The sequence below is a fragment of the Sinocyclocheilus grahami genome, unplaced genomic scaffold, assembly GCF_001515645.1.
Source record: "Sinocyclocheilus grahami isolate Dianchi unplaced genomic scaffold, SAMN03320097.WGS_v1.1 scaffold1802.1, whole genome shotgun sequence".
Taxonomy (NCBI): Eukaryota; Metazoa; Chordata; class Actinopteri; order Cypriniformes; family Cyprinidae; genus Sinocyclocheilus; species Sinocyclocheilus grahami.
Window position 1 is genome coordinate 97,586 of NW_015506981.1, and position 27,222 is coordinate 124,807.

General features: G+C 37.5%; 1 protein-coding gene across 1 annotated transcript; it reads left to right on the top strand.

The window, feature by feature from the left end:
• The first annotated feature begins 1,612 nt into the window (after positions 1-1,612).
• LOC107572728 (RAC-beta serine/threonine-protein kinase) lies at positions 1,613-25,150 on the top strand. The gene is made up of 14 exons (XM_016259160.1): positions 1,613-2,007; positions 10,860-11,017; positions 11,185-11,313; positions 13,783-13,894; positions 14,276-14,423; positions 17,436-17,567; positions 17,664-17,729; positions 17,821-17,889; positions 17,992-18,114; positions 18,286-18,414; positions 22,160-22,374; positions 22,456-22,543; positions 22,868-22,970; positions 23,699-25,150. Exons 2-14 carry the CDS (start codon positions 10,972-10,974, stop codon positions 23,776-23,778), a joined length of 1,440 nt encoding a protein of 479 aa, XP_016114646.1. The 5' UTR covers positions 1,613-2,007; positions 10,860-10,971; the 3' UTR covers positions 23,779-25,150.
• Positions 25,151-27,222: the final 2,072 nt, after the last annotated feature.

Here is a 27,222-nt window from a genome sequence, read left to right on the forward strand (position 1 = left end):
CCTCTCAAGCAATCGTCATGTATGAAACCAATAATTAGGCAAGTTACTAAAACACTGGTGATGTATAGCTGTGAAGCACTATGTCTTAATCATATCCAGGGTGACCTTGAGTAACTGATTATTCTAAGTTGGACAAACATTTTTTAAACTTGAAAGACTTTGGGCATGTAATGGCGTTGTTATCACGTTTATTAATGTTTGTTCATGAAACGCAGGGATTCCCAAATTAGTTTGTTTGTGAATGAATCAGTGTTTTTGGAACAAATCAGCTGAATGAATAATTCAACGAATCGCTCATTGCTGCGTCCAAAATTGCATACTTTCTAAGGTGCTTCTTTTAAAGAAGTAATTATTTTGCGACCATAAAAAAAAAAAAATTATATATATATAATGTAATCTCTATGTAGTATGAATGAAATCAGGACACAGATGGTGTCATTATCATGAAGTGACCAGTTGCATGCATTGCTGCAGTAGTAGGTAATCTGGGCATAATTTTTAATTATATCCCTACTAATTTGTGAATACTATGATTTCGTACATACTATATTTTTACTGTTTTTCCCCTACTATATTTGGACTCAATGAGTCACTTTTATTTTGGTACAGAACTAATGAATCAGTTGAGTAAAAGATTAAATGACTCACTCATAAGATCAGTCTCTTGTCACCACCTAACAATGTAACTTGCAAAAAAGGAATAGATTTCTATTCTATTCTATTATATCCTATCCTTACTCATATATTCTGTTTAACACATATCTGTTGTAATATTTATTTACCCTTAACAAAAATAATGGGGTGGTACCATGGAACAATAATGGTATCAGATGATAACCATGGTACCACCATATAAATTTTTATCTTCATAGATATACAGTGGTGTGAAAAAGTGTTGGCCCCCTTCCTGATTTCTTATTTTTTTGCATGTTTGTCACACTTTAATGTTTCAGATCATCAAACAAATTTAAATATTAGTCAAAGATAACACAAGTAAACACAAGTAAACACAAGATGCGGTTTTTAAATGAAGGTTTTTATTATTAAGGGAAAACAAAATCCAAAACTACATGTCCCTGTGTGAAGAAGTGTTTGCCCCCCTGTTAAAACTGTGGTTTATCACACCTGAGTTCAATTTCTCTAGCCAATTTATTTAGTCATTTATCAGCGACTTACAAATGAGATGTTTTAGGACAACTTTGATGAAAGGTTTTGATCCACATGTTGACAAGTGCGCGCACACACACATAATGATAATTAATTAGTACTCCAATGCACTTCAGAAATAGCAGCATGAAAGGTATTTTAAAGACTATTTATAAAAATAACCACAAAACATGCTCACGTTGGAAAATATTCTCTTTTGACCTCGAGCCTTTGACAAATAAACGCTGCAGAGGAACTGTGGCAGATAACCAGTAGAGGGAGCTTATATACAGTAATATGTGATACAATATTGAAATAGCAACCGACGAAACAATCCAGACATTTATGATTTTATTATCAAATCAAAACCTCACTATCATTACATAACTGACAAACAGCAACACAAACAACGGACCTTTTCAAATTTCGGACGTTGCCCGTGACGTCGCGCCGCGCTGAGCGTGCGCTGAGGTCATTTCCTGTTTGTGCTCGCGTTGAGTCGCTAGACGGAGGCCTATCCGCGATACCACCACCAGCACCGTAACAACGCTCACAGACCTACAGGACGGCCACGGCGAGCTTTTCAAAAGCCTTAAACGCGTCTAATAGGCGTTGTGGGATGAGTTTGGGCGACCGGGTTCGAGTTTCGGGCCACTGAGGGGCGGTTTGTGAGGAAATTCGGGCGGTTGGGTGTTGTTATTTTTGGGGCAGCTGAGTGGTCATTGGCAGAGCTCAATACACAGCAGCTCGCGAGAGGAATAAACACGTCTCTAAACACCCTTGTTTCACTCCACTTACATGGGCTTTTGAGGATTTTTACATTTCAGTTAACCAACACATCGCAGGAGAATAAAAGTGGAGGTAAGGGACTAAAACGTGCATCGATGATTGATGGCTAGCGTGATGTTTAGCCTAGCCCGAGTCTCTATATTTAAATTGCTCTTAAATGTTATGTTTTGCTGCGCTTTGGGATACATTCCCAGACAAATCTGTTTATCAATATGTATTTCTCAGGTTTACCGTACAGATAAACCGCATCTCCCACATGTTTGTCACTCCGTATTTCTTTACAAATCAGTTTATTAAATACAAACACGCGTACAGATGAATTTAAACCCATTTGGCGCTTCTGCTGATCTCTCCCGCGGGGTCCTTGCTTGCTGATCCATTGTAAGTGCATCATTGTGTCTTGACGGAGATCTCAGTCTATTAAGTTAAAAAAAGAACAGCTGAGTTAGTGGAAGTGAGAGTATATTATCGATCAGGCCATTTACACGATGTACAGATGCATGATGTATGTGGATCTATAGGGGGAACTCGCCCTATGCTGTATGATCGATCAAAGTGATGCTACTTTGCCTTTGGTTTTATTAATAGAGCTGCCATGATGTTCCGCGTGGAGTTCAATGCAATTATGTAGGCATGTTTAAAATATGGAAACTTTATGTAAGGTTAAAGTAGTCAGATGTTTGACAGATATGAAATATTGCATCTGTCAGGTTTGTGCATGAAGCCTGAAGGTTATTCAGGTTATCAGGGGTCAGATTCAGGACACCTCTGTCTGAAATTATTCCACTCGGTACAGAAAGTGTGCAATCATGAGTTTGTTGAAATGGTCACAACTCTTGTTTGTCTTTCTACTGTGGACTTCAGAGTGCGTGTGTTTGTGTGTGCAAGAGAGTTGTTGAAAAAGAGGAACAGACAGACCACTGACCGATTGATGCACGCACACTAGATGCATGTATATATGCCAGCAATAGAGATGGATGGTCATTGTGTTTTTAATGCCAGTGCGTGTGTTAAGAAGTTGTGTAATGGACTAGCAGGGGCGTCACAAGGTGGGGATTTTATTTTGCAGGGATAATCCAGTGTTGTGCCCATGGTGATGGGACAACATGCCAGATCTGTGCCAGAGGCACTGCTATGCCAGGAAACTCATCTGGCACAGACTGATCATATACTCACAACAAACAAAAAACAGCTTTTTTTGGGCTGTTTGCAAAGGCAAGAATCTCTATTACTATTGTATAGGTTTAGTGGTTTAAAGGGGTCATATGATGCTATTTTAAAGATCATTATTTGGTGTAACAGAATATGTTGACATGCTTTAATGTTCAAAAAACACATTCTTTTTCAAATACTGTACATTATTGTAGGTCCTCTATGCCCCGCCTCTCTCAAACACGTCGTTTTCAACAAAGCCCCCTCCTTTGACAAGCGCAGTCTGCTCTGATTGACCAGCTGACCCAGTGCATTGTGATTGGCCGAACACCACAAGCATGCGTCGGAAATGTAACGCCCCTTACTATAATCGCGAGCGTCAAGCTTACGATAAATCGCATGCGATATTTAATGCACATCTTGTCAGAAAGCCCATCATATGACCCCTTTAAAACGCTGAACATGAAACCATGACATGCATTTTGTCCAGCACTGTTTGTACTGCATATTTGAAAGATGCTACTTCAAATTGTGTTTTTGTTAAGGATATTTATTAAGAGATCAATGATAGAAAATAAGCAGAAAATTCCAAAGATTAACATTAAAGTAAGGACCAGAGCCATATCAAGGCTCCAGAAAATTAAATCGAGCTGAAACTGGGCTTTTTGGACTTCGGCCACTCTACAAAAAAAAAAAAGAACAAACAATAATCTTAAAAATTTTTTTTTTTTTTTTAAATATTTTGTGACGAGCTGAAATTTTCTTCTCAGATGAATTTAATAAAATATTAGGCTAAGAATTTGTATTTATTTTTTTTATATCTGTTTTATATACTAAGTTTATTTTTCTTACCACTCTCCCAGTTTCTTTTTTCTTCTTTTAAGCTTAAATGTAACATAATTTGGTAAGATTTATCCTTAAAATAATTTACCCATTTTCAATGCAGTAAGAAAAATGTATTCATTTCGGCACTGACAATAACTCATCATCTTTAATATTTTACATAATGTCACTATTCAAGTAGATTTCTCTAATACCTTGTTTTAAGCATTTAGAAGGGTTTTAAGCATTCCTTTAGAAGGGTTGCACCAATCTTAACATTCTGACAGATATAAGCCAGTTATTATTTTAATGTTATGGTCAACAGATAAAAGAACAATATTTTGATAGTTTTGACCCTCATGTTGTTCCAAACCTGCAAGACTTTCTTTTGCGTAACACAAAAGAAGATATTTTAAAGAGCAGGTCATATGGGTTTTTGAAGAATATCTCTTTTGCAGTTTATAACGTAGCTATCCTTAAATGAAAACAATCTGCAAAGTTGTTAATCAAAAAAGTGCATGATAAATAAAGCTATTGTCTCTCAAAAGAGAGTGTCGATTCTGAATCGCCTAAACGAGTCGTCATATTTTCGGATCTTTTGCCTGTTACCGGTATACGTTACTGGGTAACACATTTGCATAATCCCGGCCTGCCTGTGAAATACGAACAGACTCTGACCTGCCCACAAACACTTCTGCTAGTTAGTGTGTTTACATCATGTTGAGAAGGCACTGTGTGCAAGGATACCACAGAAATACAATTCAAACCTTTTGTTGTGTGCATGTCATTTTACCAAGGACTGCTTCTCTAATCTTGGCTTGTATCTTCGTTGGCATCTTCTATCTTCTTAATTTGGACTAACAAGCTCTCTGAAGCACAACCTGTAAGAACGATTGAAACGTTGTGTAAATTTTAAATTAAGTGCTCAAAATATCAATGTTTTTGTGCTAATATGTGTACACCTAGTGCAGCTTTAGGTTTCCAGTTAAAGCACGATATTACTGTCTTACTGAAGTAGTTCTGATAATTCGCTGTGAACCCACTATTTCCTAAGAATGTGTCGATTAATGTAGACTGACGTTGTTCTAATCACTTCATTTAATAATAATGTAGTGTAGTGCACAAACTTTATAATCATTATGAAATTGCTGTTTATTTTGCTGCACCGTAGAGGTCTACACGGAGGACCCGTGATCCGTATGGGTTCGGGGCTATATTTTAAATGGTCAGCCGGGTCCGGGTCGGGTCCCAATCTATTACTTCGGGTCCCGGGTCTGTTTAACATTGTGTGTAATACCCGAGTCGATCGGACTCGAGGAACACCCGGCCGTTATCAGAGTCATTCAGCGCTGTGTGTGTGTTGTTTTGTAACTTTCAACTTATAAAATTAGGATGAGAAAAGTGTGAGTCGGTAATTTGAAATAAGGTGGAAAAAAATAAAATAAAAAACACAAGCGACGTCATCAGAAGCAGGGTGGGCGGAGTTAATCTACACGCACGGTGATAATGAATACCTTCATGAGTGATGTGAGTTATTATTGATTATTTTTTAAATAATATTATGAATTAACCGTCTTGGTGTTATATCTAAAATTTTTGCTCAGACTCGGCTCAGAGAGCACAGAACAAAGTTTAATTTTCGCAACTTGTTTATCGACTTGTTAATAGCAATTTGTTGTGGAATATGTGCCGATCGGGTCCAGTCGGGTCTGTGCCTTCCCGGCCGGGTTCGGGTCCATCTTTCAAATAATTGACGGTCCGCGGCGGTTCCGGGTAGTACAATTTTTACATTTCTCGGTTCTGCAAGGGCCCGGGTCCAACTTTCAAAATAATAGACTGGTCCGGGTCGGTTCAGTGTAGCACATTTACGGGTAGACCGTGTAGACCTCTACTGCACTGGCAGTTATAGGGTTAATGCGGAAGAGACGAGCGAGTTAGTTAGGCTGCTGCACCTGTGATACAGCTGTTCTGCGTTCTGATTAAAAGTTAAGACGGAGCGTCTTTTGTCTGTCGTCCTTCAAACATTACAGTAGACATATTTTGGTTTACAAACTGTATTGTTTCCTCAGTTAGTCACGTTAGCACTTGGCTAACGTATCCACCATTATTGTTTTAAGTGTTCACAGTTTAGCAGCTAAACTTTAGCTGTGGGCACGATTCGCTTACACAAGTGTTTTTGTATCTTATGTCATTATTATAAGAACAGATTGGAGCATTATATTATTGTTTTATGCAAAGGTGCTTTGTCAATGGTAGCGCTCACTAACTTACTCAAGGACTCCTCTCTGTGCCAATCACAGCAGGCTTGGCCAGCTGACCAATCAGAGCAGAGTTGGCTTATGGAAGGGAGGGGTTTGCTCCAAACTTGCTTGGAACTAATAGTTTAGAAATCATTGGCAAATGACTCTAATATTAAATGTATATTCTGAGAAAATTACAATGTTTTCTGACCTTAGATGCATTTAAACCTGTTGTAGGGGACTCCAACACAATATTAGGACACTTTAAAATACCATATGACCTGCTCTTTAAAAAAGTTTCAGCTGCTTTTTGGCCATACAATGGAAGTGTAAAGTGTCACTGGAGCCCACTGACTTCAATTATTAAAGGGGTCATATGACGTTGCTAAAAAGAACATTATTTTGTGTATTTGGTCTAATGCAATGTGTTTATGCGGTTTAAGATAAAAAAACCCACATTATTTTCCACATAATGTACATTATTGTTTCTCCTCTATGCCCTGCCTTTCTGAAACGTGTCAATTTTTACAAAGCTCATCGCCCATACTGTGATGCCGTATCCCGGCGCGCCGAGACAAAACCTGTAAAACCCATTATAAACGAGGCATTTGTTGCATCCAGTGGGGACATAATTACTGATTATCATGACTTATACTGTCTTTTTTCATGTTGCGTTTCGCGCTGTGTAAACATAAAACCATGTATGCATTTGTGATCGGAGAAACGACAAACAACAAGTGCTACTCTACGCTGCTCAAAACTCGCGTTTGAATCACCAGTGGCAAATTCTTTAAATATGAAAACGTACTTACAGGCTGTGAGTCAGAAGCACCAGACTGTCCTTGCAAAGTTGGAATTGCCCCACTTTATAGAAACAGACACCGGCATTGTAGGCTACTCTTTCAGGAAACAGTCCTCGTCCTCCATAAAATGTGCTTTCTAGTTGTGTCCTCTTTAGGAAGGCCAAACAAAGTAGTTTTGCTTTCATAACGAAACACACAGCGTCTTCACGACATGGCGGCGGCGGCGGCAGGAACAATACTACAGCGATAATCGAAGTTATGCCTTCTTTCTTTGCGTGAACATTTGGGCAGCGTTATGCAAATCTTTCCACATCATGACATAGACATGTGGGGGCGTGTTAGAATGAGCCGTTTTTGGTAGATGTGGTTGACTTTTATAAAGAATATCTCTTTGGATTTGAGACTTTAGTCTTTGCAACTTTACAGATCCTCTTTATGCACCAAGAGCTTGTAACACTCCAAAGAGAAAGGAAACATTTAAATCGCATCATATGACCCTTTAACAAAAAAAACATTGTGGGCATGTTATGAAATGATGACTGAATTTTTATTTTTAAACTAGTTTTTAACTATTCCTTTAAGTAATCTTTTAAGTTATATCAATATATAATTTTTTTGTATTAATAATATATTTATAATGAGTTGCAATGCTTAAGAATGTCCCAAAAATGCCTTGTCAACCACCCACAACATCAGCTGATACATGTACAAACTATGCTCACATTTTCTTCAGGTGGATGAACATTCTGTTCCCCAGTTATCAAGCATTGTTTTTTTGCTGCAAAAGCTTGTGCTTTCTAATGTCGCCTCTGAAAACAGCAGGTGTTTTGTCTTGTTCGCCGTACAAAGTGGCGCTTTCACCTGTGGCTCAGACTGGCTTTACTGCAGTCTAATTGGCATCTCCATGGTGATAGAACAGTGCTCTCTCATTTCCTGTCAAAAATGGTTTTAAAACACTTTGCGGTAAAAGAGGCTCATCCTTGTCCCGTGTTCATTAAGTGTGTGTTATTCTCTTCATGCATTTAAACCTGTTGTAGGGGACTCCAACACAATATTAGGACACTTTAAAATACCATATGACCTGCTCTTTAAAAAAGTTTCAGCTGCTTTTTGGCCATACAATGGAAGTGTAAAGTGTCACTGGAGCCCACTGACTTCAATTATTAAAGGGGTCATATGACGTTGCTAAAAAGAACATTATTTTGTGTATTTGGTCTAATGCAATGTGTTTATGCGGTTTAAGATAAAAAAACCCACATTATTTTCCACATAATGTACATTATTGTTTCTCCTCTATGCCCTGCCTTTCTGAAACGTGTCAATTTTTACAAAGCTCATCGCCCATACTGTGATGCCGTATCCCGGCGCGCCGAGACAAAACCTGTAAAACCCATTATAAACGAGGCATTTGTTGCATCCAGTGGGGACATAATTACTGATTATCATGACTTATACTGTCTTTTTTCATGTTGCGTTTCGCGCTGTGTAAACATAAAACCATGTATGCATTTGTGATCGGAGAAACGACAAACAACAAGTGCTACTCTACGCTGCTCAAAACTCGCGTTTGAATCACCAGTGGCAAATTCTTTAAATATGAAAACGTACTTACAGGCTGTGAGTCAGAAGCACCAGACTGTCCTTGCAAAGTTGGAATTGCCCCACTTTATAGAAACAGACACCGGCATTGTAGGCTACTCTTTCAGGAAACAGTCCTCGTCCTCCATAAAATGTGCTTTCTAGTTGTGTCCTCTTTAGGAAGGCCAAACAAAGTAGTTTTGCTTTCATAACGAAACACACAGCGTCTTCACGACATGGCGGCGGCGGCGGCAGGAACAATACTACAGCGATAATCGAAGTTATGCCTTCTTTCTTTGCGTGAACATTTGGGCAGCGTTATGCAAATCTTTCCACATCATGACATAGACATGTGGGGGCGTGTTAGAATGAGCCGTTTTTGGTAGATGTGGTTGACTTTTATAAAGAATATCTCTTTGGATTTGAGACTTTAGTCTTTGCAACTTTACAGATCCTCTTTATGCACCAAGAGCTTGTAACACTCCAAAGAGAAAGGAAACATTTAAATCGCATCATATGACCCTTTAACAAAAAAAACATTGTGGGCATGTTATGAAATGATGACTGAATTTTTATTTTTAAACTAGTTTTTAACTATTCCTTTAAGTAATCTTTTAAGTTATATCAATATATAATTTTTTTGTATTAATAATATATTTATAATGAGTTGCAATGCTTAAGAATGTCCCAAAAATGCCTTGTCAACCACCCACAACATCAGCTGATACATGTACAAACTATGCTCACATTTTCTTCAGGTGGATGAACATTCTGTTCCCCAGTTATCAAGCATTGTTTTTTTGCTGCAAAAGCTTGTGCTTTCTAATGTCGCCTCTGAAAACAGCAGGTGTTTTGTCTTGTTCGCCGTACAAAGTGGCGCTTTCACCTGTGGCTCAGACTGGCTTTACTGCAGTCTAATTGGCATCTCCATGGTGATAGAACAGTGCTCTCTCATTTCCTGTCAAAAATGGTTTTAAAACACTTTGCGGTAAAAGAGGCTCATCCTTGTCCCGTGTTCATTAAGTGTGTGTTATTCTCTTCACATGTGTTGATTTTTAAAACCCCAGCATTTACATTATATGTATATTATGAGAGTAATATCCTTGGAAATAAGGACAGGGAAATCAGGTTTCGTGGTTATTTTCGTTTTTTGGCACACATTTTATTTATCAAAGCACAATACATGAATTAAACATGTTTGTAAATTCAAATTAAGTTCCACAGGAACATAAAGAAGAACATTTGTATTTGTTCCTTTTTGTAACTGATGTCAGTCTAATCACATGCAAATCAATTGAGGTAGATGTTTTAGAACAAATACAGCATAAGCATAATCACCATCATCATAAGGGTAATACATTTAATTATATTAAACACATGATGAATATAATTTTATATCAAATATTCTCATATTTTGATTTTTAATATGGATACAATAAATTAATCAAAGAATGAGGCATCTCTAAAAGTTAATGTGATAATGTATCTGTCTTGTCTTTTTGGATTGGTTGTGCTTTCCGACTAATATGACAGACATGAGATTAATATTTGCATTTTTCTCATAAGCCATTTTATAATAAAAGGTGATCAGTGGTCCGCTCATAGACTGCACATAGATAACATCTTAAAGATGTCCTGGACAAAAAAATGAACATGGATTATATCCATCAACATCCACCCAGATCAAGACCCTGATCCTTCATCAGCACTTTTATCCCACATATAAAGATACTTGTTTGTGAATAATGACTCAGCACTTTAGATTCATTCATGCAGTGTATAACACCACTGAAATTTTCCACAGCACTTCTTGCACTCACCTCTTTTTTCATGATCTGTTCATTCATTGCTTTCCTTCTGCCCCCAGTTAGAGCTCGATATTGGATCGTGCATGGGACTCATTTTATTCAGTAAGATAACAAATGAATTTCAGCTGTCCCTCATCTGTTAAATGTGAAAGCTTTAGTCAGTTGACCATTTGTGCAAGTTGTTGAGTTCAGATGTTGGATGCAGTAATGATAATAATAAATTCACATGCAAAATGCTTTTATTAAAGAACTCATTCATCCGAATATGAATATTCTGTCATTTATTCACCCTCTGTTCCAAACCTTTTTTACTTTGGTCTGTGGAACGCTAAAAAGATACTATGAAAATGCCTTTTTTGCCATACATTGAAAGTCAGTGGGGGGTCTAATGTTGTTATTGTTCTTTTGGTCATAAACACTGTTTGCTAAAAATGAGCAACAGAAATGTAAAACTCCTTAGTCTGCGGTGCTTCCTGTGATACTTTATTGTGGTTAACCTTGGTTTATTTGCATGATCCCAGGTGAGTCTGGCTCTGTTGGTACTGAACGTCTGCCTGACCTGAGACTCGACGCTCCCCCCTTCCCCAACCTCCCTGCCACCCTGCCCTACGCCCCACACACCCCTAACCCAGCATGAATGAGGTCAGCATCGTCAGAGAGGGCTGGCTCCACAAGAGAGGTGAGAATTGCTTACTCATTTTTGTAACAGTCCATATCATTTGTAACAGTCCATTTTTGGATTGTAAACACTGAGTTGTTGTCTTCCTTGTCTCTGCCTTTGTTTTTTCCCTGCTTTCTACCTCCTGCCATCTACTTCCTTGTATCTCTTCCTCCTTCTGTCTGCAGGTGAATACATTAAGACTTGGAGGCCCCGATATTTCATCCTAAAGAGTGATGGCTCTTTCATTGGCTACAAGGAGAAGCCAGAGACATCAGACCACAATCAGCCCCCTCTCAATAACTTCTCTGTTGCAGGTCTGCCACACTTTACTGCCTCTCCACACACACCAGATTGTGTTTAGTATTCTAAATTATACTACGGGGCTGTTGGATGCTTGAATCTGATTGGCTGACGAACGTTCTGAGGTGCAGTTATTTTCAGGGAAACGCACGGCGAACGTTGTTCCAGGCAGCTCTCTTGAACGCATTACAGTTCCATATCACTTCGCATAGTTAACTGTAATAACGGAAATTAGCATACAGTACCTATACAGCACACAGGAATTACTGCAATCACACATGCTCGCACACTACGGTCACGCAGTTTGCACAAAAAGGTGTTGTCAGCGCTGCCCTGACGATTTTATCAGTTAGCCTATATAGTAGGGCTGTGCGATTATTGAAGAAAAATGCCATATGTGATACCTTGTTAAAAAATGCGATATGCAATATGATGTTGCTTAAAGTGTGTAAAATCAATTTCAATTATATTTTAAAACATTTAAAAATGAAAATTATATAACCAATTTGTTTCACGTTCTTTCTTGGAAAAGAAAGAATCACTACAACTTCTGAAAGTGACCAGCAGTGTTATAGCATTACATAAAAAGTAATGTCACAATTTAGAAAATGTCATTTTAACATCAGTGTGAACATACAAACAAAAAAAATGAATTGACACTAATTTTATATCATTGTAACTGCTTTCCATACACTTTTAAGTACTTCTTCATATACCACAGCAAAAACTATAGTCTGAGAAAGTTCAAACATGATTAAAGGCAAGTGAGCGGTCATTAGAAAAAAAAAAAAATACACAATTTACAAGCATAGATAAAATAAACAGTAGTATTCAGATACAGAAATTTAATAATTAAGTGTAAAATAACACTGCATAGTGTTCACGGTATGAATTAAATTTAGATTAATCTTTGTTATAGCTGTTTTGTTGTTTGATTAACATTAGTGACATATTCAGCAGCACGTATTTATAGGCTGCTGTCCCTTTAAAACTGACTGCACGGATGCAGTATAATGATACACATCCGATTTCTTTCTCAGCTGTTTACATTCATTTAAAATGTAACTGACTGCGTTTACGAGAATGTTCGTCGAGACGGGTACTATTGACACAATTCTGTGTGTATGTGTCTGTTCAAACATGAGGAGATGCGAAAGACGAATCAACTCGGTGTTCGCGCGCCGTTAAGCGATTCTCTGCTATATGCGTCGAACTAAAACTTTGACCTTTTGCAACGTTTTGATTTAAGTAGCCTATTATTAAAATGATTCAGATATCGCACGCCCTTGGGATATGCATATTGCGATATTTACATTTGCGATATTTCGATATATCGTGCAGCCCTACTATATAGTGTAGCAACTTAAAGGCTACATAGGACATTTCTCACTAGCGAGGTAATAACAGCGCTGTGTAGAGACGCTGCTGCAGAACACTGTTGAGAGACGCACAGAGGTAGCCTAATTCACACAAGCTCTCTCTCTCTCTCTCTCTCTTTCTCTTTCTCTTTCTCTGTCTCTCTCGCTCTCTTTCTAATAACTGCATTCGAATGCTATCAACGGCTCAAGCCTCCATTACCAGCTTTAAAATTACGTTTTGGAACTAGCAAAAGAGGCATTGGATGCGATGCGGATGAAATAATCCTACTCTCAATAGCGATTCAAGTACAAAAACTGGAGGAATCCCTTTAAATATATCATCTGATCGATGTCTTGAGGTGTGGTAACCGTAGTATAAGCGGAATAATTGACGACGAGCCGTTGAATTATTAGAAAAATAATGAACACCCGAGGTGGCCGTTACACCTCGGGTGTGCATTAATTTTTCTAATAATTCAATGGCCTGTTGTAAGTTATTCCTTACATATGGGTTCCCTTTAGGTAGTTTAGTTTTTGAGCTATGGGTTATTTAATTTCTTACCAATTATCATTTACAGAAACTTAGGCAAGCGATGCATGATAAAGGTAGTTGCACCAAATGGAAAATTGAACATTATCAACAGGGTTTTTTTTGTTTGTTTGTTTTTATACATTGATTTATATCTGCCAACATAGAATTTTTCATTGTTTTTGCTCTTTTTGAGATTTTTCACAACTAAGCACCTGAAGTTGTGGTGGTAAATTATGGCAAAAACTTTGCTTTTCTGACCTTTGGAACGTTTGTAGTGTTTAAGAAAGCCTTTAAATACATAAAAGCATGAAAACACTGAAACTATAACTTGCAAAATGAACAAAAATGAAAGAATTTGACTTGAGTTTTTGTGTGTGTGTTTTTTAATCAATGTTGGATGTTTGTTTAAATCTCCTTAACCTGGATGTCAGCATATTCGGTCAAGAAGAATCGCCCAATTAAGAAAGCAAGAAGCCATCTAATCAACATTAAATAGCAGTTGACTTTTAATATATGAGGTTTAGAAACTTTTGACATATTCAACAAATTTAAATCCAAAATACAGCTTTTCAGAACTTTAATATCTTTCACAGAGTGTCAGCTGATGAAGACTGAACGACCTCGGCCGAACACGTTTGTCATCCGCTGCTTGCAGTGGACCACTGTTATTGAGCGGACCTTCCACGTGGATAGCAATGCTGAAAGGTGAGGAGATGAGATGGAGGGTTCTGCTGGAATCAGTGTCCTTGTGAATGAATGAGTGGAAGAGAGAGCTTAAGAAGCAGGTGCTGAATGGTATTTGCTGGAAAAGCAGATTTAGTTGAATTAACCAGATTTTTGCCAACCAAAACAGGTTAGTACTCATTGCCTGTTGCTTAAATTTAATCGTAAGGGAGTTAAAAAACGTTTCAGAAACAGGAATTGTGTTTAGGTCATTATGTGACTAAAAAGCCCAGTTTTTCCAAAGGTTGGCAAATCATGTACATCATAGAAAATAACAAGAGGAACCATAATTTGCTTTATATTTTGATGTTTTCCTTGGATTTAATGTATGACTAATGTTATTTCATTTTGATGTCAATGCAGAGAGGAGTGGATACGTGCAATCCAGGCTGTGGCCAACGGGCTCAAGTCCCGGGAAGAGGAGGAGCCAATGGACATCAACTTTGGCTCCCCTGGAGACAACAGCCTGGAGGGAATGGAGGCTGCCATTGCAAAGTCCCGCACCAAAGTGGTAAGTGCCTTAACTCCAAGTGAAGCCACATTCTGGATGTTTGGGTAACATGCTTCACTTCTGTATAAGAAGCTGCCTCAGTTGTCCATTGTCCCAAGGAACCAGTTTCCTACACAGCTTTTAATTTCATGTCTCTTGTATCACCTTGCACTCTCTGTCTTCCAATTTTCTAAGAAAAATGGATCTAAAAATACAAATTTTACTCACCCTCTGGCCTTCCATGATGTAGATGAGTTTGTTTCTACATCTGAACAGATTTAGGTAACTTTAGTATTACATCACTTGGCAACCAATGGATCTTCTGCAGTGAAAAGGTGCTGTTAGAATGAATCCAAACTGAATAAAAGCATCACAGTAATACACCGGTAATTGAAATGACTCTAGTCCATCAGTTAACATTGTGAAGCGAAAAGCTGCATGTTTATAAGAAGGAAATTTATTGTTAAGGTGTATTAACTTTAAACTGTTGTTTCTGGTCAAAATATAAGTCCATAATCCATAATAACACTTCCTTCAAGTCCATCCCCTGTTGTCATCATCACAATCCACCAACATATTTGTTTAGAACTCTTGAACCTTTATATATATATATATATATATATATATATGGTGCTTGATCTGTGCTAGGGATGCTCATTTTAACCGGTTAACCGTTAACCGACCGTAAGAATTTTGACCGATTAATACAATCAGTTAAACGGTTTAAAAAGTCATTTATTTATTTTTTTCCCAGTAATTTATCGAAATATTGAAAAAGTTTTGCTTCATGGTTAAAATACGCTACACGTATTAAAAAAAATTAAACAAGTCGCGTATAAGTCGCATTTTATTATTTCATTCAGAAACAGGCCTAATGCCGACATGAAATGTTTACTAACATTATAATAAACACTGTAAACATAGCTCGGCTATTTTTCGAAAATAAGTTTAGAAAGTTTCGAAATTGTTCTCGAAAAGAACAAGAATTACAAATATAAGAAGCTATAGCTATATAAAAAGGACAAGCCAAAACTAATTATTTTAGGCTAAAACGAAACTGAAACCAACGTTGGGTCTCTCATTCAACACAAAATCAAATGTTTCCATATTTGCGATGTATTTGAATGCCAAAATTATTTATGTACTTCACTCGTGTATTCCAATATTCACGTAAAACAAAATGTTTTGCATAACATCATGGCGGTACGGTGATAACGCTTAACGCTACATATATTATATTATATATCTATATATATATATCTATATATATATCGCCTAGCTTTATTATGTTTTTCTCCACTCGCAGAAGCACTGCAGGTGTGTGATGTGATTTGATGACCATGTGAATCCTCATGTTCTGTTGTTTGCTGCTATTTGCGCATGTAAAATTAATACCCAGGAAACAAATGTTAGTATTTTTAACGGGTCACTTATGCTTTCTAATTGAATTCAATTCTGATTTAAAATAATCTTGTCGGTTAATGGTTAATAATCGGTTAACGAGTGTCCGTTGTCGGTTTGGAAAAATAACCGAAAGGAACATCCCTAATCTGTGCATATTTCTCTCTTGATTCAGACGAGACAACCGTTTTCACTGGGAAAATAAATATTATGGATAGAGTATTTTAATCATAAGCAATGGTTTGAAAACCTTTTAATGATGGATTTGTTTCACAAGATATTACCGTAATTAATGGGCTGAGGCTGACTGTCACTGTACATTATCCATTACTTGGCATAACTGTAAGTGATATTGCACAAAGCAGTTAAATTGTGAGTTCGCAGGTATGTGACAATGAGTATGTTGTTGATGTTTGTGTGACTAAAGGCCTTTCCACACTTGAGTGCGAAAAAGTGAAACGAGTATCGGACACGATGACGCACTGGAATAAAACAATAGATTTCTATGGATGCTTCCACCTAGACCGCGAACATTTGCACACTGAAAATGCAAAGGTTTTTTTTTTTCGAACCAGTCTGACGAATCTTTTCAGTTTCGCAAATCGAAATCACGGGCTGTCCAATAAGATTTGAGCTAGGACCACGGGACCGGAGCAGCTACTGTTGCACAAAAGGGTGAGAGTGGTGGCGCTGTTTCAAAAACCAGTGTAAACAAACATCGAAGAAGAGTATCCCGGCTAGAGGACAGAAGAGAGTGGATGCTGAGTTCTTGTTATCGTTGGTATTTGAGAACAGATTTATTCTCACGTTCTTTATACTGAATAACATTTCTATTAATTGTTCACTGAATTATGTAATCACAGTAGAGCACTCTCCGTTTTCTTCCATGTGCACGAGTGTTATGTGTCAGAGCGCGTTAAATCTTTTTCTACACATGAAATATGAAAGCAAATAAACATGATTATGACTATATATTTTTTGTATGCAGCTCATGGTATTTTTATAGCAATAAAGGATGTTTGACAAATATTAGCAGTGTAGCGTTATTAAACATACAAAGAGTGCTGTGTCTGCTTATTAATCAAAATCAACCATAGATCACAATCGGAAGTTATTACAAGCACTCAGTGATGGTTTAAAGTGGGTAAGCAAATACATTAATAATTACATACATTTTCAAGTGTAGCTTGATGCTAATTGTACTAATAAATATATTTTAGGATGTAGCCTATTCTTGTAAGAATTATAGATAGTTTGTGTTTCTGGTGTAGAACCAAACTTTGTTTATCTTAATTTATTGCTGTATATTGAGCAGCGGACAATGTTAAATCCATTTATGAGATACATATCTGAGGAAAAATGCATTGCTGGTCGGCGCCACCTAGCGTGCAGACGTGAATTAGAAGGCAGCGAACAATCGTCTGAATGCACCGTTCGTCGGTGATTCGCCTCGCTTTTTCGCATTGCGCTCAGTGTGGAAAGGCCTTAAATGTGTTTCGTCTCTTTCTATTTAATAAAAAATATTAAATTAAAAAAGTTTTAGGTTTATTTATAAAAGCCTTTTTTAATGACTGAGCAAATCTGTTTTTAATATGAAAAAATTTGACTCATTTTTTTTTTTTTATTCTTTAGACAATGAGTGACTTTGACTACTTAAAGCTGCTGGGTAAAGGCACTTTTGGAAAGGTGATTCTAGTGAGGGAAAAGGCTACTGGCATGTACTACGCCATGAAGATCCTACGCAAAGAGGTCATCATTGCTAAGGTGGGTAGCACACGAATCAGAACTTTAAAATGCTTCTGAATGATTTGTTTGAGAGACATGACACGGTTGTGTGTCTTTTTTTTGGGTCTATTTCAGGACGAGGTTGCACATACAATCACAGAAAGCAGAGTGTTACAGAACACACGGCACCCCTTCCTTACGGTACGTTCATTTCCATCAGGGTTTTTTTATTATTGCACAATTCTCTTGGTTTTAGATTTGTTAATTCACATTGTTTTCAATCTCTCTACAGACACTAAAATACGCCTTCCAGACACGAGATCGATTGTGTTTTGTCATGGAGTACGCAAATGGAGGCGAGGTTTGTCACATCCTGTCACTCCTTACAAAAACAAACTAGAAAAGCCTACACCATTCTGTCTCTTTTAAAATTCTGTTTTGTCTCCTTTTTACGTGTTTCCAGCTGTTCTTCCACTTGTCTCGAGAGCGTGTGTTTACGGAGGATAGAGCTCGCTTCTATGGGGCTGAAATTGTTTCAGCATTGGAATATCTGCACTCTAAAGATGTTGTCTACAGGGACCTAAAGGTTTTCTGTGTTCCCAATGTTTAATGTTCTGTATGTAATTATTGTGAAAATAGTTTGAATTGCTTTTTGAAAATTGTGTCATAGACCATGAACATGAAATCTGTGTTCCTTTTTTACCACAAATGGTAAAACTCTATTTCCTAATTCTTTCAATTGCGTTTCTCTCTGCAGCTGGAGAATCTAATGCTGGATATAGATGGTCACATTAAAATCACAGACTTTGGCCTGTGTAAAGAGGGCATTACTAATGAGGCCACCATGAAGACATTCTGTGGAACCCCAGAGTACCTTGCTCCTGAGGTACTGCGAACTCACTTCATGAACTTGTTTTTTCAGTTGATTTTTGGATCATAGTTTGATAGATTAAAAAGTAGAAAAACTATGTGAATCAGTCCCAGCTCTGGTTTGCTCATTTTCTGACCTATTATAATGAAATCCCACAGTGTTTTAAAGCAGGAAACCGTCTTGTTGTTTGTGTGTTTTGAACCACATTGAAAGGAGAGCAGAAGCTAAAAAGCATCTTCGCAATATTACACAATACATGTCAGGAAGTGCTAGATCAAGGTATAAGAAAATATTTTGCCCTGAGGTATTTCTTCAAGTGAGTAGTTAAAGGGTTAAACAAAAATGTGTTGAGGCTGAATTTAGAAAATATAATTTTATGTGGAATTTAGCATATTACATACATTTAGCTTCTTTAAATATTAACATAGGAAAAATAATATTTAAACATTGTTCATTTAAACAAGTCTTATGAAGCAGAAAGCTGTAAAACAAAAGGCTTGAAACTGTTTTCTGTTACATTTGGGTGATTCTATAATTGGGGATAAATTTGGCATTTCATAAAGTAAAAAAAACAAAAACTGTGCACTAACAGAAATTGTTTCCAGTATCTTATTGAAAACATATTCAGTTTTAATAATTCAGTGCTTGCCAAACATAAGTTGCTTCCTTTTTTACTTTTAATGAAAAAACAGAGGTCTTTATGGTATTGTTTGTCAACTCTGTTACGGACAAATTAGGCAATGTGTAGAAATAACAATAAATCATAAAAGGAAAAATCCTTCTTGTATCATTAGACAAACAGTCCTTACATTCCAACATTTGGAACTGAGATAAAATTTCACCTATGCATACCATAAAAATAAAAATACCTATGACTTCACTGAATTGTCCACTTACAATATCCAGTAAAAAAAAAAAAAAGAAATGTTGTTGAAATATTATAAGAGTTCATCATATCTCAATTTTTGAGATTTTAAACAACAATTGTATTGTTTTTTGTGAAAATAGTTCATAAACAGAGTTGACCCTCCGGTGGACTGTCAATTCTGTTACCTCATTGTCAGCATTGTTACTCTACCTTGGTAACAGAATTGACTATTTTATTTTTGCCAAAAACTCATAAATACTAAGAGCACATGGCACTAATGAAATCATGATTAAAATGCCTTTAAATAACCCAATGTGTGATCAGTAATAATTTTTTCCCCTTTTGATCTTGTGGTAAGTGTTGACGTTCTTCAAAATAACTCTTGGTATAAGAACATTTTAGATTAAAATATTTTCTAATCTAAAAAAATTCAGACTTTTCAGTGCTTCAGATCTTATCAGTGAGGGAAAGTGACATAATTTCCTGTATCTTACATAGTTGTGGGATATATAGCCATTCAACATTACAGTATAATTGAGAGAGATCAATTTTAACATTTATTAGACTTTAAAAAAAAATTACTTATAATTTAAATGAACTTAAAACAATCTTCACATAAATCCAATATAAGAAATGTCATATTTACCTGCGGCCTTCAGCAGAAATATACAGACATTGAAATTGTCAAACACTAAATTCTAAATTAAATATAGATGAATCCTTGAAGCTATAAAAGTTATTGATTTCCTCTTTTTTTTCTTTGATTAACAGACATCACAGCAGCCGGGTTATTAGGTTGTTTTGGCTGCTATTTCTTTTAGAGCTGAACATGACGCAAATCTGACATGCATTGTATTTTCTCTCAAATCACTTTACCTTTTCTGACCCACTTCAGTTCTTAATGTCTCTACTAATGAACTGACGTGTTGAATCGGGTGTGTTAGATGAGGGAGAGTGTTGGGATGCTCCAGGACAGTTTTGAAAACCATTTCAGAGACATGTTCTTTAATGTGACTCATATATAATATATTACATGCATGCACAGTTTTAATTGCCTTTTTGGTAACTTCATGACTTAACTGACCACGACATTGCATGCACGTAGTTTCATTTGCTTTTTCATATGAAATGATACAGAGTACTGCGCGCGCCGGCACCTTTGTGCGTGCAATTGAAGAGCACGAGCTACGAGCACAGTACCTTTTCCACGCTCGTTTGGGGCTGAAGTGAAGTTGGAGTGCGTGTCTGAAACGTCTCCCGTTTGATGTGGTCGTAAAGATGTTCAACTGAATAAATGCACTTCTTGTCAAGAAAAAAGAGCATTAAGCAGCAGTTGTGAGTGGGCTGGCCAACCTTAGCTCCGGTACTGCATTAATTGCGTTAAATATTTTTAACGTGTTCAACTGAAAAAATAATTGCCTGCGTTAACGCGCTAATTTTGACAGCACTAATAATAACATTTCAAACAATAATTTTAAGTAAGGTTTCACCATTGGGATACGTGGGGTAGGGGTGGGCGATATTCTGGTAGACACAATTAACCAGTAGAAATTTGTCAACTGGTAGAGATTTTCGACTATCATCTCTTTTGCGGTTACACGCTCACGTGACATTGCTGTGCTACATGGTCCCGAAAATGTGTATTTTGCATGCATTTTTATGCATTGCGGTTTAAAAACAAGTCATTTTAAGCTGTTGAAACGTAATCAGCAGCAAAAGAGTCTGAGAGACCGTTTCTGAGCGCTGTCAGAGAAGTGTGCGCATGTGAAGACGGTGCTCATAGAGCGCGGGAATATATTTTTGCCATTTTATAGGCCTTGAACAGTTAAATACACACACTTGCATGCGTTAAAATTCCTGTCTTTGTCAGTATAATCGTAAACAGTAATTTAGGTCTTGAGTGAAAGCAAACAGCTGAGAAAGGGTAGCTCTTAAAGTGACAGCAGTCTAAAATACCTGCTTTCTGTCATTCATGTTAACTAAACAACAAAAGAAAGAAAATAATCATATATATATATAGTGGGGGAAAAAAGTATTTAGTCAGCCACCAATTGTGCAAGTTCTCCCACTTAAAAAGATGAGAGAGGCCTGTAATTTTCATCATAGATATACCTCAACTATGAGAGACAAAATGAGAGAAAAAAAATCACATTGTAGGATTTTTAAAGAATTTATTTGCAAATTATGGTGGAAAATAAGTATTTGGTCAATAACAAAATTTCATCTCAATACTTTGTTATATACAGTGGGTACGGAAAGTATTCAGACCCCCTTACATTTTTCACTCTTTGTTATATTGCAGCCATTTGCTAAAATCATTTAAGTTAATTTTTTTTCCTCAATGTACACACAGCACCCCATATTGACAGAAAAACACAGAATTGTTGACATTTTTGCAGATTTATTATAAAAGAAAAACTGAAATATCACATGGTCCTAAGTATTCAGACCCTTTGCTGTGACACTCATATATTTAACTCAGGTGCTGTCCATTTCTTCTGATCATCCTTGAGATGGTTCTACACCTTCATTTGAGTCCAGCTGTGTTTGATTATACTGATTGGACTTGATTAGGAAAGCCACACACCTGTCTATATAAGACCTTACAGCGCACAGTGCATGGTGATGGTACACAAAAAGGTGAACCTGGTAGTATTTTTTTGTCTTCCCATATTTAATGTTGTCACTCAGGATTATGCTACATTATCAAAGTAAAATGGTTTACAAAAGCAGTTTCTTGATGTTTTTAAGCACTGTCTGCATGAACCTTGATATACCTTCCCAATATGAAAGGATGTCTTATTTAAGCTTCTTGTTTTCTCTTTTTTTTTTATATTGCCATCTCTAAACAGACTACTTAATTTTTCATCTTCTCCTCGTTTTTTGCTGTAGGTATTAGAAGACAACGATTACGGCCGTGCAGTGGATTGGTGGGGTCTGGGAGTGGTCATGTATGAAATGATGTGTGGTCGGCTGCCGTTCTATAACCAGGACCATGAACGTCTGTTTGAGCTCATTTTAATGGAGGAGATTCGCTTCCCCAGAAACCTCTCGCCCGAGGCAAAGGCCTTGCTGGCCGGCCTGCTCAAGAAAGATCCCAAACAGAGGTAAGAAGAGCGTCTGTTTCCACTTTTGTTATGAAAGAGGATCTTGCGTATGTTTTAATAATGTGTTTTGGTGTTTTTAAGGCTTGGAGGAGGTCCTGAGGATGCCAAAGAAGTGATGACACACAAGTTCTTCAGTTCCATGAACTGGCAAGATGTCCTTCAAAAGAAGGTAAGAGTTTAAGGCATTGGGAACCGATTCATTGGATGTAATCCTCACACAAATTAGAGAATGTACACTGCTAATCTCTTTGACAGATGTCCTCGAATCTCGTTTACTTTCATGTTCCAATATTGTGTCAGCTTGAGTGATTGCAGCATGATCGGAAGACACATATCCTCAAGCCCAACATGTTTTTTACTTCATTAGACATTTAACAGTAAACAGTCATTTATGCTGATCTCGGCATGTGGTTAATGAGGGATGTGTGAAAACCAAATGTTCTCTAGAGCTCTTTCTCAGACTTCCCTCTCACCCTCCTCTTGTTTTCTGCAGCTCATCCCACCCTTCAAGCCGCAAGTGACCTCAGAGATAGACACACGCTACTTTGACGACGAGTTCACGGCACAGACCATTACTGTCACGCCACCTGACCAATGTGAGCACCTCAGTTCTTCCTTCTTGCCTGTCTGCTTGTGACATGTCACGAATCTTTGTGTGTCTGCAAAAACTGTTAGCAAGTGGATAATGACAGCAAATATTTTAGCCCTCAAAATTTTTTTCAAACAAGTCACACAAATAGGTGGTATTGTGCATGTGTCGAGCTCATCCATCCGCACTCATCTGCGGTTTGGTATACTTTGAAAGCTATGCAGACGTGGCTGGGCACGAGACTGAACAGAACGTTGAAAGTGAAGTATACCCAGGCCTCAAGTTGCACTGAATTAAAAATGCATTGTTGAGAAAAAAAAAAAGTTGCATTGGTGTACAACTTGCTTGATGAATGATATTATTACTTTCAGAAGTAATGTAAAATATCTGTAAATGATGTACAAACATAAGCAATACGAAGATTATAGTCGTATCATTATAAACAACATTTAGGCTATTATAAAAGCCAAACCTACTTAAAGGGATAGTTCACCCAAAAATGAAAATTCTGTCATTGATTACTCGTAAAACCTGTAAGATTTTCGAAATACAAATTAAGGTATTTTCTATGAAATCTGCGCACTTTCTGACCCTGCATAGACATTAACGCAACTGACATGTTCAAGGCCCAGAAAGGTAGTAAGGACATTGACAGAATTTTAATTTTTGGGTGAACTCTCCATTTAAGAGGAATAAATGATTAAATGAGACTATTTGGTTTTCCATTGCTTGCAGATGACAGTCTTGATGCGGAGGACCCAGATACACGCACACACTTCTCACAGTTCTCCTACTCAGCCAGTGTGCGGGAGTGACCACCCCCCCTCCCCACTCTCTCACCCTTACCAGCAAACCGGACACCCCTCACATACACAAACGCAAACTCATACAAGGACACGTGCACCAGAAACCCAAGCCTTCTTTGGAGCGGGTTCTAGGTGGGAGTACGGCATCTGTGGACGATCATGAACAGGTGGTACCCTCTGGTCAGTCCTGGTTTCCGATTGGCCTTTCATCCGGCCAGTCGTAGCCTGACACTACACACTGCAACACAATCAATCAATGAATCACTGAATAAATCTCAACCAATCAGGTACCGTCGAAAACACAGCTCAGCACCAGCAGGTTTCAGGACACGTGCTCACACTCGAAACACTGGACTAAGGGACTAAAGCCTCTTGTAAACACAAATATCGAACACACTCTAAATCATCTTGTGGGGACAAGAGAAATCAATTTGGACTTATTTCCCACTGATTGTTACAGTTTTAAAGCCATATTTCTGCAATTGTACAAGTGCTCTTTCTGGAACTAGCTGTTACCAGTAGTGTTTTTACAGCGGGAGGACCGACGATGGGGTAACACAGAAAGGAATAGTGCTGTTTCTCTGCCTGGGTAGCGTACCGAATGCTGTGCGTCGACGGATGCGTGTTCTCAGTCTACATCTTCAACTGTGTCTTTTTGTGTTTCCATTTTGTACATGCGCATAACGTTAAGGAGTTGAATGGGGGTGGGATTGTTAGGGATTTGGAGACTCGCACACTATAGATGTGAAAATGTTTGTGCTTTAAAGGGAAGAGAGAGAGAGGAAGACCGCTCTAACGTGTTAACAGAGAGGCTGTGGTTTCCTCCACATCCAGGAACCTTGAAACCGGCTTTCTGGAGAGGCGTTTTTCCAGTTTTCATCTGCAGCCCCAGAGGCTTGGTGTTCCAAGGTTAGTGTATAATAGAAACTGTCCATCATGTTGTTTTCATTCTTGAGCGTTTTGCAGGCATTTATGTTCAAATTTAGAGACGAACGTACAGGCAACAACCATAATGAAAAAAAAAAGGATTTGAATGTCCTGTTATTTAACTGCAAGAGCTACTGCATCAGCATGACCGACTGGTTAAAGTAGCAAACAGTGGAAACGCGTACCTGCGTACTATGCCATTGTTGTCACAGCCTTGACACTTTTTTCATTTCTCTTTTCTTTTTTTTTTATTAGTGTAGTCAGAAAGAAAAATGGTTAGGATGTTTGAGAGAAAATGTTCAACTTCATCTCCAGATGTGTAACTTGGGTGTGCTTCTCCAGACAGAAGCCGTCAGAACGCACCGCTTAGATGTGAGGTGTTTTCTTCTTTTGCCTTTTTAAAGATGCTTCATGTGCAAGGAACATCAAACTATTTTGTTTTTTGTTTTATTCCTTATTTTATTTGGATCATATTTTTTCTTCATTCGCCCACTCCCTGAAATTAAATTGTCTTGATAAAATATATATATAAATATATATTACAATAGTAAAGTTTTTTTTGTTTGTTTGTTTTGTCCATTTTTCCATTTGTGTGAATGTGTGGTTCACTTGTGCATGTGTGGGTGTGTAATAAGGTAGTCACAGTATATATTTGCAAGGGGAAATTAAAAGCTTCCTTTGTTGAGATATGACAAGCTTAATATATTACCATCCCTCCTCCATAAACTTGCTCATACAAAAGGGCCTCACTGGTATCAACAGCAGGGCCGAACTGAAGTGCTTCTACGGGTCTTAAGTGCATCAAGCCCAAAACTTGCTGTCTGCTATAGGTTATATAACTCACTAGGTTTGGAAACAGCCCTTATTGCCTTGACTGAGAGAGACCGCCAGATTGTGCCATTTGCCCGTGTCATGAAATAATACATTGCTCCGGATATTAACACATGCACACTCTAGTTCACGCCATGATGCTCAATTATAGTTTTTAAAAGAAACTCTTGGGTGGAGACATGAGGGGCGGAGATCTAAAATGGCCTGCTGTAGTGCTTTCACCCATTTTTCTTGTGTGTATATACCTACCTGTAGGACAAATCAGCTTTGAAGTGAAATTATTTTGCAAGTTTAACCACCGACTGTTCTGTTCTGAATGTGATGAACAATCACGAATGTCATCATTGATGCTCTGTTTGCTTTTTTTAGTGCAAGGGATGCAAACGTTGGGGGAAACTTGAAATATTTCAGCAAACTCTGTTTTTTTTTGGGCTACAGAGTGCTATGGGGTATGCTTTGCTATTAGGACATACATGCAAGTAAATTCTTTTACCAAAAACTGTATGATGTCTGCCTCCTTTACTAACCCAACAGTATGTCAAATTAACCAAGTACATAGCAGATTTTGAGACAGTGTTATTCTGCTAGGGGGGAGTTCAAGGGCTCAAAAATGTGCACGGTTTTTGTTTTATTGAAGACGCTTATACTTTAAACACTTAATTGTTCAAATATATTTGAAATGTCTGTCTGTGTGTGTGTGTGTGTGTATATATATATATATAATTGAGTGCTTTTCAGCGGTGGTCTGGATAATAATGTACAACAGTCATTTTATTTAAGAATGAGGGTTGAGCTTTGTCATCTTTACAGCTGAAGTACCAGAAAAAAAATACATTAACTTCTATGATTTCAGACAGTGGAGAGCCCTGGAATCAAAGATTGAGTACCAGTGCTGCTATTGATTCACAACCAAAGATTTATTTTTATTTTCTTTGGGCATGTCAGTCACAGTGCTGATTGCCTATACAATAAACCCCTAAACTACATTACTAACTCCTAAATCTTAAACCCTAACCTTAAAGTGATAGTTCACCAAAAATGAAACTTCTTTAGTCATTTTCGTCACAAAGCCTGGTTATGTCATGTCTTTCATGCCTGACTGACTTAAGTGGAAAATAACCGAAGATATAAATCTGGTCTATTGTCACCAGAACTTTTTGGTTACCAACATTATTCAAAATATCATCTTGTGTGTTCTGTAGAAGAAAGTAAATCATACAGGTTTGGGGCGACATGAGGGTGAGAAAATGACAGAAATTTTATTGAGTGTAAACTTCCTTTAACCTTAGTTTCCTATAGCGTTGGGCAACACATCTTGGTAGATAGCATTACCACTAGGTCTGACAAGAAAAACAGAATATTGTACCTTTCAACATTTTATTGAAGACACTGAGTGATCATTGAGAGAATTGGTCACATACAGTGAACCATCTGTCTTACAAGTTCTTTAAAAGCTAAATGGAATCCATTAAGAATGAGATTGAAAGTGTGGGTTGCACAGGTGCTGCCCTTTAAATAAAGCCAGGCAAAGCCTGGTTACAGACAAGTCTGTTCTCAAGAAAATTGGTTGGTGCAAGCCGCAAACCATGACTCAATCCCAAAGTCCTTCATAGAAAACACGACAACTTTATAAGGGTACAAAAGCATTGCTAAAGACCTGAGTGTTAATGAATCCATGGTAAAATACCCTTAATA

Coding starts and splice junctions, on each gene's coding strand:
- LOC107572728 (XM_016259160.1), top strand. CDS start 10,972: ATGAATGAGGTCAGCATCGTCAGAGAGGGCTGGCTCCACAAGAGAG. Junction 11,314..13,782: donor CAATAACTTCTCTGTTGCAG/GTCTGCCACACT, acceptor TATCTTTCACAG/AGTGTCAGCTGATGAAGACT. Junction 14,424..17,435: donor CAAAGTCCCGCACCAAAGTG/GTAAGTGCCTTA, acceptor TTTATTCTTTAG/ACAATGAGTGACTTTGACTA.